At 36.9% G+C, this 16,592-nt stretch overlaps 3 protein-coding genes across 3 annotated transcripts; 2 read left to right on the forward strand and 1 right to left on the reverse strand.

Moving 5' to 3' along the window:
• Window positions 1-112: 112 nt before the first annotated feature.
• Window positions 113-4,116, reverse strand: ak6 (adenylate kinase 6). Its single transcript, XM_084415138.1, has 5 exons — window positions 3,871-4,116; window positions 3,538-3,630; window positions 3,380-3,438; window positions 2,993-3,138; window positions 113-1,439 (listed from the first exon to the last, which is right to left on the reverse strand). Exons 1-5 carry the CDS (start codon window positions 3,905-3,907, stop codon window positions 1,250-1,252), a joined length of 525 nt encoding a protein of 174 aa, XP_084271264.1. The 5' UTR covers window positions 3,908-4,116; the 3' UTR covers window positions 113-1,249.
• rad17 (RAD17 checkpoint clamp loader component) lies at window positions 4,092-10,318 on the forward strand. The gene is made up of 17 exons (XM_084415137.1): window positions 4,092-4,234; window positions 4,643-4,728; window positions 4,906-5,154; window positions 5,442-5,519; window positions 5,648-5,810; window positions 5,999-6,135; window positions 6,358-6,410; window positions 6,508-6,630; window positions 7,806-7,875; window positions 7,952-8,063; window positions 8,174-8,365; window positions 8,509-8,594; window positions 8,689-8,835; window positions 8,974-9,120; window positions 9,211-9,331; window positions 9,574-9,631; window positions 9,714-10,318. Exons 2-17 carry the CDS (start codon window positions 4,684-4,686, stop codon window positions 9,958-9,960), a joined length of 2,028 nt encoding a protein of 675 aa, XP_084271263.1. The 5' UTR covers window positions 4,092-4,234; window positions 4,643-4,683; the 3' UTR covers window positions 9,961-10,318.
• Window positions 10,319-10,792: 474 nt separating this feature from the next.
• ccdc125 (coiled-coil domain containing 125) lies at window positions 10,793-15,928 on the forward strand. The gene is made up of 12 exons (XM_084413809.1): window positions 10,793-10,898; window positions 11,128-11,422; window positions 11,846-11,904; window positions 12,099-12,185; window positions 12,283-12,360; window positions 12,460-12,545; window positions 13,309-13,391; window positions 13,482-13,594; window positions 13,678-13,785; window positions 13,916-14,069; window positions 14,532-14,644; window positions 15,593-15,928. The coding sequence occupies exons 2-12, from the start codon at window positions 11,137-11,139 to the stop codon at window positions 15,896-15,898; spliced, it is 1,473 nt and encodes a 490-aa protein (XP_084269935.1). The 5' UTR covers window positions 10,793-10,898; window positions 11,128-11,136; the 3' UTR covers window positions 15,899-15,928.
• The last annotated feature ends 664 nt before the right edge of the window (window positions 15,929-16,592 follow it).

Consider the following 16,592-nt stretch of genomic DNA (forward strand, 5'->3'; position numbering starts at 1 on the left):
ACACACAAATTGTGTGGGTTTTTTTTCAGGATGACACTGTGTATGTAGGCTACTACATATGGTCATTAGCGACAATGGTCACTAGGCTACTTATAATTCATAAAGAACAAAACAGCTTAAATTTTTTTATTTTGGTATGAACTTAAACATCTTGCTAAACATACTGTAGTTGATTAGACAAAACCCAACAGCCCAACATGATATCAAAATTTCACATTCCTTGTGAACTTACTCACTAAATTTCATTCATGTGACTGCTTTACTCCAATTCGAATTTAATTAGTAAATTGTTTTGCAGTCATGTAATTTTTTTTACAATTTTACTGATACAATCACTGAAAACCAAGTTGCAACATAAAAACCTTCAGTCATCTATTACAACAGCACTGGACTAAAGCTTTATAGTCTAGATATACGGACTGAAGCAACAGAAATATTTTTCACCATTCTTCTGTTTTATTATTACTTTTGTATCATTATTCCTGCACTTGAAAATATGCCAGACAGACTGGATGATCCAAGAATGAATCTTAGCAATTTTAGAAGTAGTTGGTTGGATTGTTGACAGAACATCAAGAGGGGAATATAAGCAATATATATATATTACAGCAAAAATAGAAATGGCAATAATTGAAATGTTGTCAATAAAATGAATGTTGATTCATGTTGATGTCAATAAAATGAAAGAACTAATTAAAATGAGTAAAACAAACTCTACATGAGTGAATTTTTCTTGCTGTAAACAACACTTTAGCTAGATTCCTTTCTCAGTTTTATAAAAAAAAATTACCCAATTTAATCTAATTATTTTAAGTATAAACTTATTATGTACTTATGAACCTTATGATCATTTTTTGAGGAGAAACACCCAAGCAATTTAGCCTTATTTTTTGTGAATTAGAGTTGATCCTACCAATTACTATCAGATGTAAAATGTTGTTGGTATTTGGTGGCAGCTAAACAATAATAGATCATTTATAAAAGACTTTTAATTAATCTTTGATGATTTATCAAGGCAGACCAAGACAAAAAAAGTTACCCAATATAAAAATATTTATTTCTTCCATTCATTTTGGAATTGTGTTTAACTTATTTCAAATAGAGTAATTATTAACAGCCTCACACATTTTTAGTGCTTAATGAATAGAACCATACTCTATCTGGGGCCACAATAACTATGAAATGTGATGTCTATCTACTTTGACATGAACTCAAAAGTGCTTGAGCCTTTCACATATAATGTCCCATGTCAATTGTTGTCTTTCATCCATTGTTCAATCCACTGAACAATTTGATCCAGATTCCTCTCCAGGTCCTCAGGAGTATTACTGGGGAGCTGGTGGACTATCTCCTCCTTGTAGGCTTCCATGGCTTCCTCAAATATAGTCTGGAAGATCTCACACTGCACATTGTCCTGGAGCTTCTTTCCTATGTACCCTCTGAATATGAAAGATATGAAGCTAAATCACTGCAACAGGAAGCATACAGCCACACAGTATTTAAACAGATTTCTCAACTATACATCTTAATCACAAAGACTGAATATGCTATATGGGTGATTCTTCAATTAGGTGAAGTTTTCTGCCCGTTAGGATGATTCAAAATGCTTTTACTAATTTATAGTGTTGAAATGTTAAAGGGGTCATAAAATGCCATTTTTGTACAAGTTAATATGATTCTTTAGGGTCTAAATGAAAAGTTTGTAATATACTTTAATTAAAAATTCTCATTAGTATTGTAAGAAAACACTCATTTTACCTGGTCAAAAACAGCTCTGTTTTCAGCACGCCGTTTAAGTGCATGTGTCTTTAAATGATAATGAGCTTTGCTCACCCCACGCCTCTGTTCTATGGGGCGTTTTGACACAATACACGTGGAGTGTTGTCTTGACAACAGTTGAGGGTATATTTTGGAGAAAGAATGGCAGCGGGAGTCTCTGAAGACACATTTGTGCAACCGTATCAATTTGAACCGGAGATGGACCCGGAACAAGATGACGGTCCCGAAGAAGTTCGACAATTAAGGCTCGAACATGACGTTTCTGAATGGTTGGTTAACGTAATGTCACTTTTATCTATCTTTGTATGTACTGGCAGGGTAATGTTAGAGTAGTGAGATACGAACGCTATGTGTTTACTGATGTATACGTTAGTTCATTGACAGATTGATGTTACAGCTAATGGTCATGAAAAACTTTTTTTCGGTAAATGTAGGCTTGTCAGTGATGTGTAACGTTATCTATGCAGTGTTAGGTACAACTGTCAGGGCTGAAGCACTAAAATTTTACTGATCTGTTTAAAAAATAACCAGTCTGTGAGACTATGACAGTCATTAGGCACATAAACAACACATACTCAGACAGGAGCTAATGCCTTTTTCAGTGTTCTCGTTTATAAAGCAGTCTGGTGAAATGATTCGCGCAAACATGAAAGCATTGACGTTGATCGTGGGGAATATTCCCTTCGAAAACAAAACTCAGCCACTGCTTCTTCAGCGGTTCGGATTTAGGAACATCAAAATTACTGCTGTGTTCCTTATTGCACCCAAGAACAGAACACCACAATCGCTTAGACGCCATTCTGCTCCAGCGTAACTATGGCGGCCTATGATGACAGCTCGCTCACGAGCGAGGGCGGGTCTGTGTTGAAAAGCTGCTGTCAATTAACAATCGTGGGAGGGGCGTCCCACGGTCAGACGGCTCGATTTGAGACGGGGGAAAACATATAAGGAGATTAAAATAAAAACACTGGATGGATTTTTATCATTTTATGATGGCTGTGTACAGGCACTGCCAACACACATTTCAGTACAATCAACTTGTAAAAGTGCATGTACCATTATATGACCCCTTTAAAATTCTTTCCTTGCGTTACAGAAGTTTTGCTCAACCCTATCCCAATCTATTTTCAAGATTTCAAGTAGTCAAAAGTGACCCAAATTAAAGTATTACATGATATAAATGTTATTGTAATCCACTGTAATAAACACAAACCTGCTTTCAAGACGATTGTAGAGATTGGTGTTGTCTGTGCGGAGGACAAAAACAATGTGAAACCAGCGTTCAGGAAAGAAATCACAGCCATGGTAATCAATTATGACGCCTCCGTCTCCCATTTTGTCCTCCAGTTCATCCACAACCTAGAATATTAAAATTATCTTTACATTGGTATATTATTTGCAGTATGTTGGATTTGCTTTTGAATGGTGACCAGTGTGGTTTCAATAACCGGCTGAATACCTTACATCTATTTAATAGAACGTAATAAAATGCATTTTGTTCAAGATTAAGTTAAACAAATTCTGTGAATATACATCATCCAAATAAAGGGGGACTACTAAACTAAAACATGCCAATTAGATCCATTACAGTAGTACATACCCTGTCCTCATCCAATATAGGGCACTGGTATTCTTCATCAAATCCATCGAACAACTGACCTGAATAGATAATCAAAATTTAGAAACTAGCAAAAAAGTCGCAAAGTAATAAAAAAATCGATAAACGATCAAATATGACTGCAATGAACAGCAACTTACCCTCCTGTGCCAAATCCCCAACATTGACATAGGTTAGTCCTGTTCTCTGAGCCAACTCTTTGCCTAGAGTGGTTTTTCCTACCCCAGGGGTTCCTGTCAATTCATGAGGAAGCATAGCAATGTTTACATTTTTTTATACCCACTAAATACATCTTAACTACGTTTGAATGGCAGGGAACACTCTAATACATAATACATCATCAGCATGTCGTTTCTTTTAAAACACACAACTTGCAGTCGCGCATTCGTTTATTTATAATATACATATATTGTATACATATATTTTGTCTATACTTTTGTATAATCACCTAGAGAAATGTTAAGGCAGACTACCTGTGAGAAGAATGTTTGGTCTCTTCATGATTCTCATTGCAAGGTATCACACGTGGAAAATTTTAATTAATACCACAAATCGTTTTACGCAAATATCAACCGGATATTCAGTATCAATAAGCAAACAAAAACATGTGATATTCAGTTAATGCGTTGGTCATATCTTCTTATGTGGCTAACACAGATCAACATAAAAACGTGTTCAAATTGTTGGAGCGTATTTGATGACGCAATCATCGTGCGCCAGCGGAGGGGCGGTTCATCACAGCTTTAAAGGGATAGTTAGCGCGATGTTACTTGTTACTTGCAACAGCGAATAGTCGGCATTGTTATACTACAAACATCATCTGTAGAAATGACCAGGGTGAGTTTGAAATGTACTGCCTAAACAGTGTGTTAGCTACGATTCTGATGTTTGGCCCGATAACTTGACAATGATTGCTAGCATTCGTAATATCAAGCTAACGGTCAGAAGCGAACTTTCTGAACTTGACTAACGTTAGTAAGTTTAGTCAAAATGTCCGACAAAGCTTTTATTAAATAAGAGATTAGAAGTATGAAATTATTTCTAAAACCTGTTTTATAATAAAGCTTTCACTGGTATCTTGAAGCAATATTTGTCTATTTGAAGAGTGCTTTCTGCTCCCCATGGGTTTATAGATTGATGAAAGTCAACATTTACCACGCTCGTATTCTCATTTAAGCCTTCAGAGGTAAATCACATCATCATGCAGTTTTATATATTATGTGAATTATTTGGTTTTCATCCCAGCGCAATTTTGCATGGAGTAACTGAATGGGACGTCAGAGCTGATGATGTCAAAGCTGTCTCTGGGAGGAAAGCAGTCCTCTGGAAAAGTATGTAACCTCTATGAAAGGTCTTGATATCTTGATTCTTAATATCCCCAAAAGCTGAATGTTTTAAATTACATACTTTCTTCAGATTTAATCTGCACGCTGAGAATGGATGTAGATGCTCTAAATCTACTGATACTGATGTGTATTATATATGTTCTGTTGCTATTTCCTGTTAAGATAAACAACTGGGTTGAGCCATCATTTGGTGAACTTTTGGGAGGAGTGAATAGGACACTGAAAAAGGGGCCACTCTCAGGGGAAAACAAAACTACCAGGTGGCCATCAACTGGTGACCAAACTGAGAAAAAATCGAGGAAGAGGAAAGTAGATCCTCATGTGTCCAACAACCAGATCAGTGTGTCAAGTGAAGCAGATAAACTAGACCAGGATGAGCCCTGGGTGGATCTGCATGCACCCCAATCACAGGTACAGAAATTGTGCATCTTAGTGGTGCTCAGTACAGATTTTGGATATCTACCTTTCTTTAGTTTAGTTCCATCCCCTTTCTAACACACCTAGCTGTGTATTTGAAGTAAAGCTTAACTTAATATAACTAGTTCAGGTGTGTTTTCATAACTTTAACTCTAGTCTAGGTCACACAAACTGTTTCACTCTGAGAATACATGTTTATCTGCTACTTAACCATTTCATATTGTTTTTGTTATCTCAATGTACAAGCATTATTGGTTAAAATGCTTCTTTCTCTCTGATAGGCCGAATTGGCAGTCCACAAAAAGAAAGTCGAAGAAGTTGAAAGCTGGTTGAGAGTTCACTTGGACAAATCAAAAAAGGTCTGAAAAGTATGACATGCATGTTGTGTGATGTATGTTTTAATAATTTGGATATATTTCATATTATATTTCCTTTTTATATTTCGTTCATGTTTTTTTATGTTGTATTTGTTGCTATATCTCCACAGGGTGGTGCCATTCTGTTGCTCACTGGTCCCTCAGGATGTGGGAAGACAGCTACTGTTCAAGTTCTTGCCAAGGATTTGGGTTTTCATATTCAAGAATGGTCAAATCCCTCCACCACCTCTCAGTACAAAATGGAAGATTTGTTCACACAAAGCTTTAATCCAGGTCAGGAGTGTTTTCTTCTTACTAGTAATGACTAGTGTACATGTAGCGAAACCATACATTATGTCTAGTGAATGGGAATTATTTAGCAACCCTATTTTTAACATATAGCAGAATCATTTATAGATAAAGTTGTATCTCAGTCTCTTTGTTTTTGCTAGCTTGTTCAAATGACCTTTTTATTTCAACAGATTCAAGGTTTAACAGTTTCCATGGCAGCTCACAAACAGGGTTATTCCAAGAGTTCCTGCTAAGAGCCAACAAATACAACCGTCTACAAATGAGCGGAGAGAAACCCACTGAAGACAGGAAAATAATTCTTATAGAGGTGCTGCACAGAACGGCTCTTCAAACATATTACTATGGTGTTGAATATTTAGCTTTGTTTGTTTGTGCACTGATTGAAAGTTATAATAAATTTTAGAAAATAGAAAGCACCTAACAAGTAAAAACAACTAATTTTACTTTCACAAGAATGATTAAATGAGCAAAAATGGAATAAAAGCTTAATGACAATTTCTCATTGGTTCTTTTCTTTTCTTTTTTTCAGGAATTCCCAAACCAGTTCTATAGACAACCAGTGTGCTTGCATGATATACTCAGGTGGGCACAAGTACTATATTTTGAAGTATTTTAATGGCAAGATGTCACTGGTGTCTTTTTTTCACCTTTTTTCCTTGCTTTTTGCTTGCTCTTTCAGGCAATTTATTAAGACTAGCCGGTGTCCATTGGTCCTGATTGTGTCCGATAGCCTCAGCGGGGACAAGAACTCCAGGCATCTCTTCAAGGATGTTCTTCATGAACTCGAAATTCACAACATTAGGTACAAATAAAAAAACATGTTTTTTTTCCATAAAATCTACTTAAAGGGGTCATATAATGCCATTTTTGTACAAGCTAATATGATTCTTTAGGGTCTAAATTAAAAGTTTGTAATATACTTTAATTAAAAATTCTCATTAGTATTGTAAGAAAACACTAATTTTACCTGGTCAAAAACAGCTCTGTTTTCAGCACGCCGTTTCAGTGCATGTGTCTTTAAATGATAATGAGCTTTGCTCACCCCGCCCCTCTGTTCTGTGGGTACACTGTATTAGACATTCTCTGACCGTATCTAACACAATAACCACGTGTTATTCGTTATAAACGTGGGATTATGAATTATATTGAGAACGTCGTACATAGAAAACATGCCGTAATGTACCCTGAGTGTAAACCTTAGACGCATTCATCGTGAAGCCTGCAGCAAGGTTTGCAAATTTCGCAAAGATTAATATAAATACTAATATAAAGGTTAATAAAACATTACACTCACATCTTCTGGAGGTTCAGCAGGAACACGTTGGTACCGATCTGTTTTTTCTCGTTTGTGAAGCTGTCTGGTGTGAAATGATTCGCGCAAACATGATCGTGGGGAATCCCCGTGAGGGAATCCCCGCATCAATCCTTTGGGCATATTGCTTCAAAAACAAAACTCAGCCACTGCTTCTTCAACGGCTCGGATTTAGGAACATCCAAATGACTGCTGTGTTCCTTATTACATCTAAGAACAGAACACCACAATCGCTTAGACGCCATTCTACTCCAGCATATCAACAATGGCGGACTACTATGACGACGGCTGTCACAGCTTGCTCAGGGCGGGTCTTGTGTTGAAACACGGCTGTCAATCACAATAGCGGGAGGGGCGTACGATCTTATGACGTCACAATATCGAACGGCTTGATTTCAGAGATGGTCAAACATATAAGGAGATTAAAACAAAACCACTGGATGGATTTTTATCATGATAGTATGGTTGTGTACAGGCACTGCCAACAGACATTTCAGTGCAATCAACTTGTAAAAGTGCATGTACCATTATATGACCCCTTTAAAAGTATTCAAACCCAAGGTCGTCAGGTAAAATATTATTTACTCTGAACCTTCAATAAGACTTGAAATATGTAAAAGTATCCTGTCCTGGGGTCTGTTTAGTTAATTATTTCTCTCTTTCAGTTTTAACCCTGTGGCCCCCACCAGTATGATGAAGGTCCTAAGCCGTATTGTGACCATTGAAGTGGGAAAGGTAGGTAGCAGATATTTATGACTCTGAGATACCCCATTGTTCTCTCTGCACTTTCTTATCTAAACGGTCTTTGCAGAGTTCAGGCAGGGTCTCTGTTCCTGATAAAGCTGCTCTAGATCTTCTCTGCTCAGGAAGCTCAGGAGATATTCGCAGTGCCATCAACAGTTTGCAGTTTTCTTCATTAACTGGTGAGTAAAGCTTTACTGGCCAACAGCTTTATATAATATGTTATTATGGTATAAGATTTATAAAATAAAGATTTTTTTTTAATTATGCAATCATTCATTTCAATTCTCAGACAATAGTCTGGAGAGGAGACTCTGGGCTTCTAAGAAAGGCAAGTCCTCTTCAGCAAAACCTGCTGTAAGGGCAAAGGGGAGGAGCAAGTCTTCAAAATCAACAGACATGCAGGTTGAAAGCCCAGCTATTGGAGGGAAAGATGCTTCACTCTTCCTTTTCAGAGCTTTAGGGAAAATCCTCTACTGCAAACGTTAGTCCATTTCGCTCCCATTTTTGAAACTTTCTTGCTGAAATGTTATTCTATGATGACTGTGTTATAATGTACATGATGAACCGCATGTCAATTAATTTGTATTTATACAAATGGATGGCATGTGATTTTATTTTTTTTAGGTGAAAGCTATGACAGCTCTCAAGCACCCAAACTGCCTCCACATTTAACAGATCATCAGAGGGACAAATTGCTTGTTGATCCAGAAGTAAATATTAATATATATTACATGTTACAATATATATATATTTTTTAATTGCTTTAATGTTCTAACAATCTTCTGATTATAATATTTTCCTCAGCTTGTCATTGAGCGTTCTCATATGTCAGGTGAATTCTTCAACCTTTACCTGCATCAGAACTACCCTGACTTCTTTTCGGATGTGGAGGATATAGCACGGGCCAGCGAGTACCTCTCTGATGCTGACTTCCTGACAGCAGAGTGGAGTGTGAGTGCAAATGCTGTCAGACTTCCATAACAACACGCATAGGGATATGTCGAGTTGCTCTGATTGTACTGCACATTTGATCCCAGAGGATTACAACAACAACTTTGTTTTGTTGTTCTGGTGTTCCTCTTTTCACAGTCAAGGTCGACTATGTTGGAATATGGCTCATCAGTGGCAACTAGAGGCCTTATGCACTCAAACTCTTCTCGAGCAAAAGCCAACAGCCAGTCCACTGCCGGTTTCAGGCCTCTTCATAAACCGCATTGGCTTCACATAAACAAGACGGTATATTTCTTTTTTTACTTTTACATTATTCAGCATTTTAAAGAATTGTTGAATTTTTATATATTTTAACTTTTAATTATTTTGTGATAGTATCGAGAGAATTACCTGACCGCACAGTCGCTCTTCTTAAATTTCTGCCTTACCCCTGTGAGCCTCCTGACAGAATTGGTGCCTTACCTTGCAAAGCTCACCAACCCAATGAGAAATCAAGGTGAACATGTGACCTTAGCATCCGCAAAATATACAAATATACAATTAAATGTTTAAATTGAATCAGACTACATAGTATAATCTTTAAAGTTAAATATGTTTATTATTTTCCTGCCTCCTACACATGCATGCAAGACTTTTCAAATTGTGGGGCATTTCTCTTCATATATATATATTTATATAAATTAATTTTTATTTTTTTCTATAAGTGATTTAATATATTTTTTATCTTTGTCATATCAGCTCAAATAGCCTTTATCCAGAATGTTGGCCATCTTTCGCAAAAGAGGGTTCCTGGAAGGTAAACAAAACTTTGAATTGTTGTTGCATTTGAAATGTCTAAAATATTATTGAAATGGTTTAATAAATGGCTTTATTTGCAGGTTGAGACTTGAAGCACTTGGTGACAAAGACCCAGGCATTTTAGATGCTGACAGTGAAAATGAAGAATCTACTGCTGCTCAGCACCTTGAACCAGGTACTACACCAGGGAATGCCACAACTGAGTCCAACTTGTCAAATAGCCAGGATCCTCCCGGAGAACTTTCTGCCAGCCAGCCCCAGCCTGCAAGTTCTGAAGCCCTTTTGGATGAGGAAGACCTGTTAATTGAAGACTATGACAGTGATTGACTGATCACAAGTCATGGACTTATTTAATATCACTTGCTAGCCTGATGCAATTGTTGAACATTTAGATCGTTTTTTTTTTGTTTTTAAGATGGTAATTATTTGTAGATATTTATGTGCTTCAACACAGTATGTTGATGTTGAAAATTGTTCATATGTTTGTTGAAATGTACTTGTTTTGTACATTGTTTCAGCAGGTTTTTTGAAAGTATCTCTAAAAAATAAATAAAACAGAGACAATTTACAGCCATAATTTAAGTTTAATGTTTTCACGGTCTAACAGTGCTCTGGGACTGAGAAGTAGATAATCTATTCTTCAGTCAAGGAGGTGACTATAATAAATCAATGTTTGCAACTTTGATGGCTGTTTTTGTTATTTATTTATTTAACTATTTATTGGAAAAATCTCTGAATCAATATTAGTTACTGTAAACCTGGGGTCTGTGAAGATGCAGGAAATCCATGGTATGTGTTATATATTTGTTATTATGTTTTAAAATTACATTAAAAATGTTTCAAATATTTTTTTGTGATTAACCTCATAGCTTTATTTTCAATTGTATTATTTTATCATAGTTAAAACAAACAACCTCATCTCTGCAGTTGCTCCTCTCTTATTTTTATTTCATGTCTTGGGTTGGAGAATCGTCCAACGGGAAACGCAAAAGAGGAAAGTCAGGATAATACTTGTAGGCTAATGTTTATGAATGATTTTATGAAAGTTATTATTGTTATTGACTTAGCCCCTGCACTGTGAAGCTTGAAACCCCTTGTTAGAGCGACATTTCTTGTTCTACAGTACGTACTTTTGTAATAAAGCACCTGTCAAGAAAGACACGCCCCTTTACAGAAGTTTCACTTCCTCAAAGCGGAAAGATATTGATGTGGAATTTCGCCGTTGTTCTTGTCGGCGAAATACAAAAACATCTCCCCACGGACAGGTTTGTAATGGTTATGTATTCTTCCTCTACACTCAATGAATGCTAAAAGTTTCGTTTTACGTAGATACGTTTACAGCTCGATTTAACATTTCCATGTCTGCTGTTTTGACTATCAAACATTTAAAGAGATGTCACTTTTAATGCATTTAAATATGGGCTACGTAGTACTCAACATGCTTGATATACTTCGTTTTGTGTCTAATGCGCTCACTCTTTTTTTCTTCAATAGTTTGTTGTGATGCAGGGTGAGGGTTCATGCCCTCAATGCCTCACAGAAGATGATATGGCAGAGGGGGATCTGGGTGATGGCATGGGGGCCAGATCCAGAGGACATCATGACCATCTCCCACAAATAAAGAGCAGGGGGAGGTTTCTGGACTTCTTGTCCCAGTCACGGCCAATCAAAGGGGGCAGCGAGAGAAGCAATGGACCATTCTCCTGGACATCATGCAGAACTATGTATGCTGTTTTTAGGGAAGAACTGGAAGCTGAACGAGTTGCACAGCGGGAGAAAAGACAGTCTGGTCAGTTTTCTGGACTTTCCTTTAAAGTAATTTAAACCTGTCAAACCTCTTTGATTCTTTCATGGACACGGAGCAGACTAATCTAGATACTGTATGAACCACATAATAAGTGTGTTATGTTTAAAAGCTTTACAAAGAGGATACTTTCCTGGTAATGTACTCCAAACTCTGTAGGGGGTTATTATTTGCATGCTCTGTTGATTTGTGGTGTTTGGTGAAGTTAACACCTGCTATTTCTTATCAGGGAGTTGACTTTGTGTACTTGCTTGAGCAATTCTGTACTTAAACAAATATTCAACAATAGTTATTTGAGAACCACACTACTACCAGGATATGATGTGTTGGCAATCCTAGAAAACCATGTGCGGACATGCAAAAAACAAAAGTATCTTATTTTCTAAAGTTAACGGCATTCTTTTATAGAAAGCTCCTCTGAGGACACAAGTGAAGAGCTGCAGAGAAGACTACAGGAGGTCACAGAGGTGAACTCACAGATTTGCACTAATGAGTGTAATAAATAAATAAAAGATCAAACACAATAATTTGCCATGTCTCACACATTAGAGTCACAGAAAAGTGGCTCCTTTATGAGTTTTTTAAATGGAGTAAAGAAAAAATGTATCTTTACATATGAACATGTCTCAGGTGTATGCAAATCTTCTTCGCTCTATATCAGGAAGTGGAGCTGTTACGCACCGAACTGGAGGTCACTCATCGCCACCTGGAGGGGAAACACGAGGCTCTTAGGATCTTGCAAGGACAGGTATTTAAAAATATTATAATTAATATCGTTATTGTTTAATTAAGTCTCATTTATTTATGTCATTTATTATGAAGTGTGCTACATTTTGTCCTCAAAGGCAATCTTGGACAAAGCTACTTGTCATAGTAAAATATTGCTTCAGAAGAGTGAAGAGAGGACCAAGGTCCTAGAAAAGGTGACCTACTCAAACAACTACATCTTTAAAAAATATATTTTTAATTCAAGCATATTCCTGAAAATAGGGTCTCATTCCTGTGAAATTGTTTCCACACAGGAGGTTAATGCACTGCAGTGGGAGATCACCTTCAACCAGGTGCAGTTCAAGAATGTGGAAAACTCATGGAGTTTAAAGTATGAGAGGTATACCCATGCAAAAAGACTATCAGTTATTTTGTAAATGCATGTTATAGATGTTATGAACAATTCATCCATATTTCATTTTTTGACCTTGCAATGTTTCATCAAAATGTCATAACTGGACCTTCCGACGTCTTTTTGGTGACATATGCAGGACTTCTCCAAATATTTAGTGCACTTAAACCCCTGCAAGCTTGTGTCCTGTCCATCTGTCTCTACTTTTGAGGGCAATGCCCACACCTCAAAATCCAGTCAACAACTAATGGATAGAACCAAGTCCCTATTCTACGTTTTTTTCCCCCAATGATCTGTTACCCTCGGATATACGTCACAATACAGAAGAAAAGATTTGCTGCTACTTCCATTTCATTCAAGGTTGCCAGGTCTGTGTAACAAAATCAGCCCAACTGTTATTCAAAGTCCACCAAATCACAGCCAAAACTAGCCCAATCACGTTCCAGTTGGGTTTCCCCATAAAAATCGCTTTTTGGGGGGTTAAAAATCGAGTTCCAGGGGCTCCAGCAGACTAAAAAACAAACCCCGGCAACAGTGTAAAAGTAGCCCAATTCCACGGGAAAACCGCAGACTTGGCAACACTGATTTCATTGCGTCTTTATAGTCAATGTGAAATGCCACCTGCAAACCATTTTGCTTTATTTTGATAAAAAAGAGTCTTTTTAATAATGTATCCATTAAGACTTGAAATATGCATTAACGAACTATAAAAATGGCCACATCTCATTGGTTCATGTAAATACCACCTCAGGGTGTTGGCAGAAAATGAAGCCCTAAAGAAAGCACTAGAGGAGAAAATGAAAGAGCACCAGGAGCACAGGACAGAGAATGCATGTAAGTCACATCATATTTCCTTCTTTTTTTTTTTTGATGACCCAATAACTGGTTTGTTCCCAGTACATATTTGTGTGTTTTGTGTCTTAGCTCTGAGCCAAAAATGTCTGGAGCTCCTGTCCATGCTTAGTACTAAGGAAAGAAGGGACTTCCAGAGTACCCAGCCTTCCTGCAGCCTCAGAACAGACGGTTCAGCTCTGGAGGTAATGTTGGTGAATTGTAGTCTGTGTTAAATAGCTCTGTTCTGTAGTAAACAGCTCTCTGTCCTCTTTATCTTGTTGTTAAGTTGGCGGTGTATGGGGCATGCCAGTGTAACTCTAATGGGGGCAAGCCATGCTCTTGTGCTAGAAGTGCTGCTGCAAGTCGCAAACAGGTTCTCCAGCTCAAGCAAGAGGTACTCATCTTGTATTTGTCAATACTTCAGTTCCATTACCTTGTACCAATGCATGTATTAACCATTACAGGGCTGGCTTTGCTCATTTGTCTTTGAGGGTCTTGTAACACAGTGCATTTGTCTGCATTAGCTGGAGGAGCAGCAGAAGAGGAAGGAGGAGGCTTACGTCATGATGGATGCTTTCCGTATCGCCTTTGAGCAACAGCTCAGGAGAGTCGGTGAAAACGTGCTCCGACAGGCTGAGACAGAAAGACACCAGCCGCATTACCAAAGACATGAGAGGGGTAAAGGGCTGCTCAGTTTTATAGCTAAAACCTGAGGATGGTGCCAAATCATGCAGTGCAACGTATTTCACCTTCATTAAAGATGTCCACCGAAATCTTACCTAAGATTTAGTGTCAGTAAAATGTCAAATCACCAATCAAATCTGACAATGATGGTATTGTAAATTGTGCTTTTTTTTGGCTCAAGTGAAAGCCCAGTGTTATTTTAGTATTATTTATATACTATTGTAGTGTTTATGAATATTTTGAATTAGCTCTTGTCTTTATATGTTCAGTTTAATTTTTTATTTCAGTTTAATTTTTTTGTAATTTTGTAATGTGCTTTTGTTATTTTTTTGTTTTCTTTTTATTAAATATTACTATTCAGGTAATTGCAGTGTCATGTGGCACAATGCTGTAATTTTACAATGGGATTCTTTTTATTTACAGTAATTCGTTTTATTATTATTTTTTTTTTTAAAGGAAAGCGAGGGTCTCTCAGTGTAGGTGAAAGACTGAAAAAATTTCTGCCCACAACAAGCGAAGAAAAGATAACAGCCGATTCAAATGAAACACTGCATATGCTGCTTGATCTGGTCAGTATACTATATATATATATATATATATATATATATATTTATATATATACACACACAGTATCTCACAAAAGTGAGTACATCCCTCACATTTCAGCAAACATTTAGTATATCTTCTCAAGGGACAATACTATAGAAATTAAACTTGGATATATTTTATAGTCGTCAATGTGCTGCTTGTATAGCAGTATATATTTACTGTCCTCTGAAAATAACTCAACACAGCCATTATTGTCAAAATAACTGGCAACAAAAGTGAGTACAGCCTAAGTGAACATGTCAAAACTGTGTCCAAAGTGTCGATATTTTGTGTGAGCACCATTGTTATCTACCACTGCCTTAATCCTCCTGGGCATGGAATTCACCAGAGCTGCACAGGGTGTTGCTGGGACCCTGGCCTGTACTGTAACTCAGTTTTAGGGTGTTACCAATCTTCTTATAGCCTAGGCCATCTTTGTGGAGAGCAACAATTCTAATTCTCAAATCCTTAGAGTTCTTTGCCATGAGGTGCCATGTTGAACATCCAGTGGTCAGTATGAGAGAATTGTACTCAAAGCACAAATTGTAATTGCTCTAATACAAGATACACAAATTTATATGGTCCTGTCAAGCAGACAAAAATATGAACAAGATGAATTGGACATGTGGCTTTTTCATGATTAAACGACGTACAGCTATTATCACTTAGGGTGTACTCACTTTTATTGCCAGCTATTTTGACAATAATGGCTGTATGTTGAGTTATTTTCAGAGGACAGTAAATATATACTGCTATACAAGCAGCATATTGACTACTCTAAAATATATCCAAGTTTCATTTTTATAGTATATTCCCTTGAGAAGATATACTGAAATGTTTGCTGAAATTTGAGGGGTGTATATATACTCTATATATTCCCTAACATTACATTTTGAGTTTACTACTTTTTAGTTGTCTTCCTCCTTCAGTTAAATGACAAAGAGGAGGCCTTGGCACATCAGAGGAAGGTGAGCTACATGTTGGCACGAAACACTGAAGACTTGGAAAAACGTCTCCAGATGCAGCTAGAGGAGCTGGAACCCTCACACAAAGACAGTAATACAAAAACAGAGGCTTCTTTGGAGAGCGAATGGAGCAGAGAAGGAGACGGTATATACTCAGACAGCCATGGATCACAACATCTCACTGTCCCTGACAGCCCTACAGCTGATGATGAGCAGACCTCCAAATCCACCGAAATGAGAGAAACTAAACCTGACAATAAAGATGTTTAAAATAATGAGAAAATAAGGAAGTTTCAAGTTGTATTTTTTCAAAAGTAAAAATGCCTGCATTATCTTCATATTATGTAGGCCTAGGCTACTACTAAACTAGGACACCAGGTAACCCAGAGAATAACCTTGGATAACAGAACCAAAATTACCCAGAATTCTAAGTACAAACTCGCAATAACAAGAGTTGATAGGATCTAAGATCCATAAAGCACATCTAAATGGATTAGAAAAATAAATCGATGCATCAAAAGCATACAAACAAAAAATCTGAACTGAATGATATTGCTAACAAAAACTGCTACTAATCTTTCATTTTTGTCTCGGCAGCTAAACAAAAGTGAACATTTTGTAGTAAAAGTTTGGACAAACTTGATTGAATGTAAGCTTTTCAATTAGCCCAGTAGCCTACCTTTTGATCCAACAACTTATGCTTGCAATTAGTGTTTATAGATTAAAAGTGCCTGTGTATAGCTACATTTCTTTACAAAATAAACAATATATATAAATTTCAACAATATTTTGCTACAAGTGTGTTAAAATAATATATTTACATTCTCATTATTTCAATTTTAAAATTACCTGTAGGCTATTTAAAACGTATCTTCATTATTATTATTATTAATATAACAATTGACGTGGGAAAGACGAGAGCCGGTCAACGTCTCTGAGAAAGACGTAGTAAAAGCGCGATGTG

The sequence above is a fragment of the Rutilus rutilus genome, assembly GCF_951802725.1.
Source record: "Rutilus rutilus genome assembly, chromosome: 7".
Classification (NCBI taxonomy): Eukaryota; Metazoa; Chordata; class Actinopteri; order Cypriniformes; family Leuciscidae; genus Rutilus; species Rutilus rutilus.

Bases quoted from the DNA above. Each gene is read 5' to 3' on its own strand.
- ak6 (XM_084415138.1), bottom strand. From the start codon at position 3,907: ATGAGAATCATGAAGAGACCAAACATTCTTCTCACAG. The intron at 3,439-3,537 runs GTAAGTTGCTGT...TTATCTATTCAG, and splicing joins TGGGGATTTGGCACAGGAGG to GTCAGTTGTTCGATGGATTT. The intron at 3,139-3,379 runs GTATGTACTACT...TTAATATTCTAG, and splicing joins CTATATTGGATGAGGACAGG to GTTGTGGATGAACTGGAGGA.
- rad17 (XM_084415137.1), top strand. From the start codon at position 4,684: ATGATGTCAAAGCTGTCTCTGGGAGGAAAGCAGTCCTCTGGAAAA. The intron at 5,811-5,998 runs GTCAGGAGTGTT...TTATTTCAACAG, and splicing joins CACACAAAGCTTTAATCCAG to ATTCAAGGTTTAACAGTTTC. The intron at 8,595-8,688 runs GTAAATATTAAT...TATTTTCCTCAG, and splicing joins AATTGCTTGTTGATCCAGAA to CTTGTCATTGAGCGTTCTCA.
- ccdc125 (XM_084413809.1), top strand. From the start codon at position 11,137: ATGCAGGGTGAGGGTTCATGCCCTCAATGCCTCACAGAAGATGATATG. The intron at 11,423-11,845 runs GTCAGTTTTCTG...ATTCTTTTATAG, and splicing joins GCGGGAGAAAAGACAGTCTG to AAAGCTCCTCTGAGGACACA. The intron at 12,186-12,282 runs GTATTTAAAAAT...TTGTCCTCAAAG, and splicing joins TTAGGATCTTGCAAGGACAG to GCAATCTTGGACAAAGCTAC.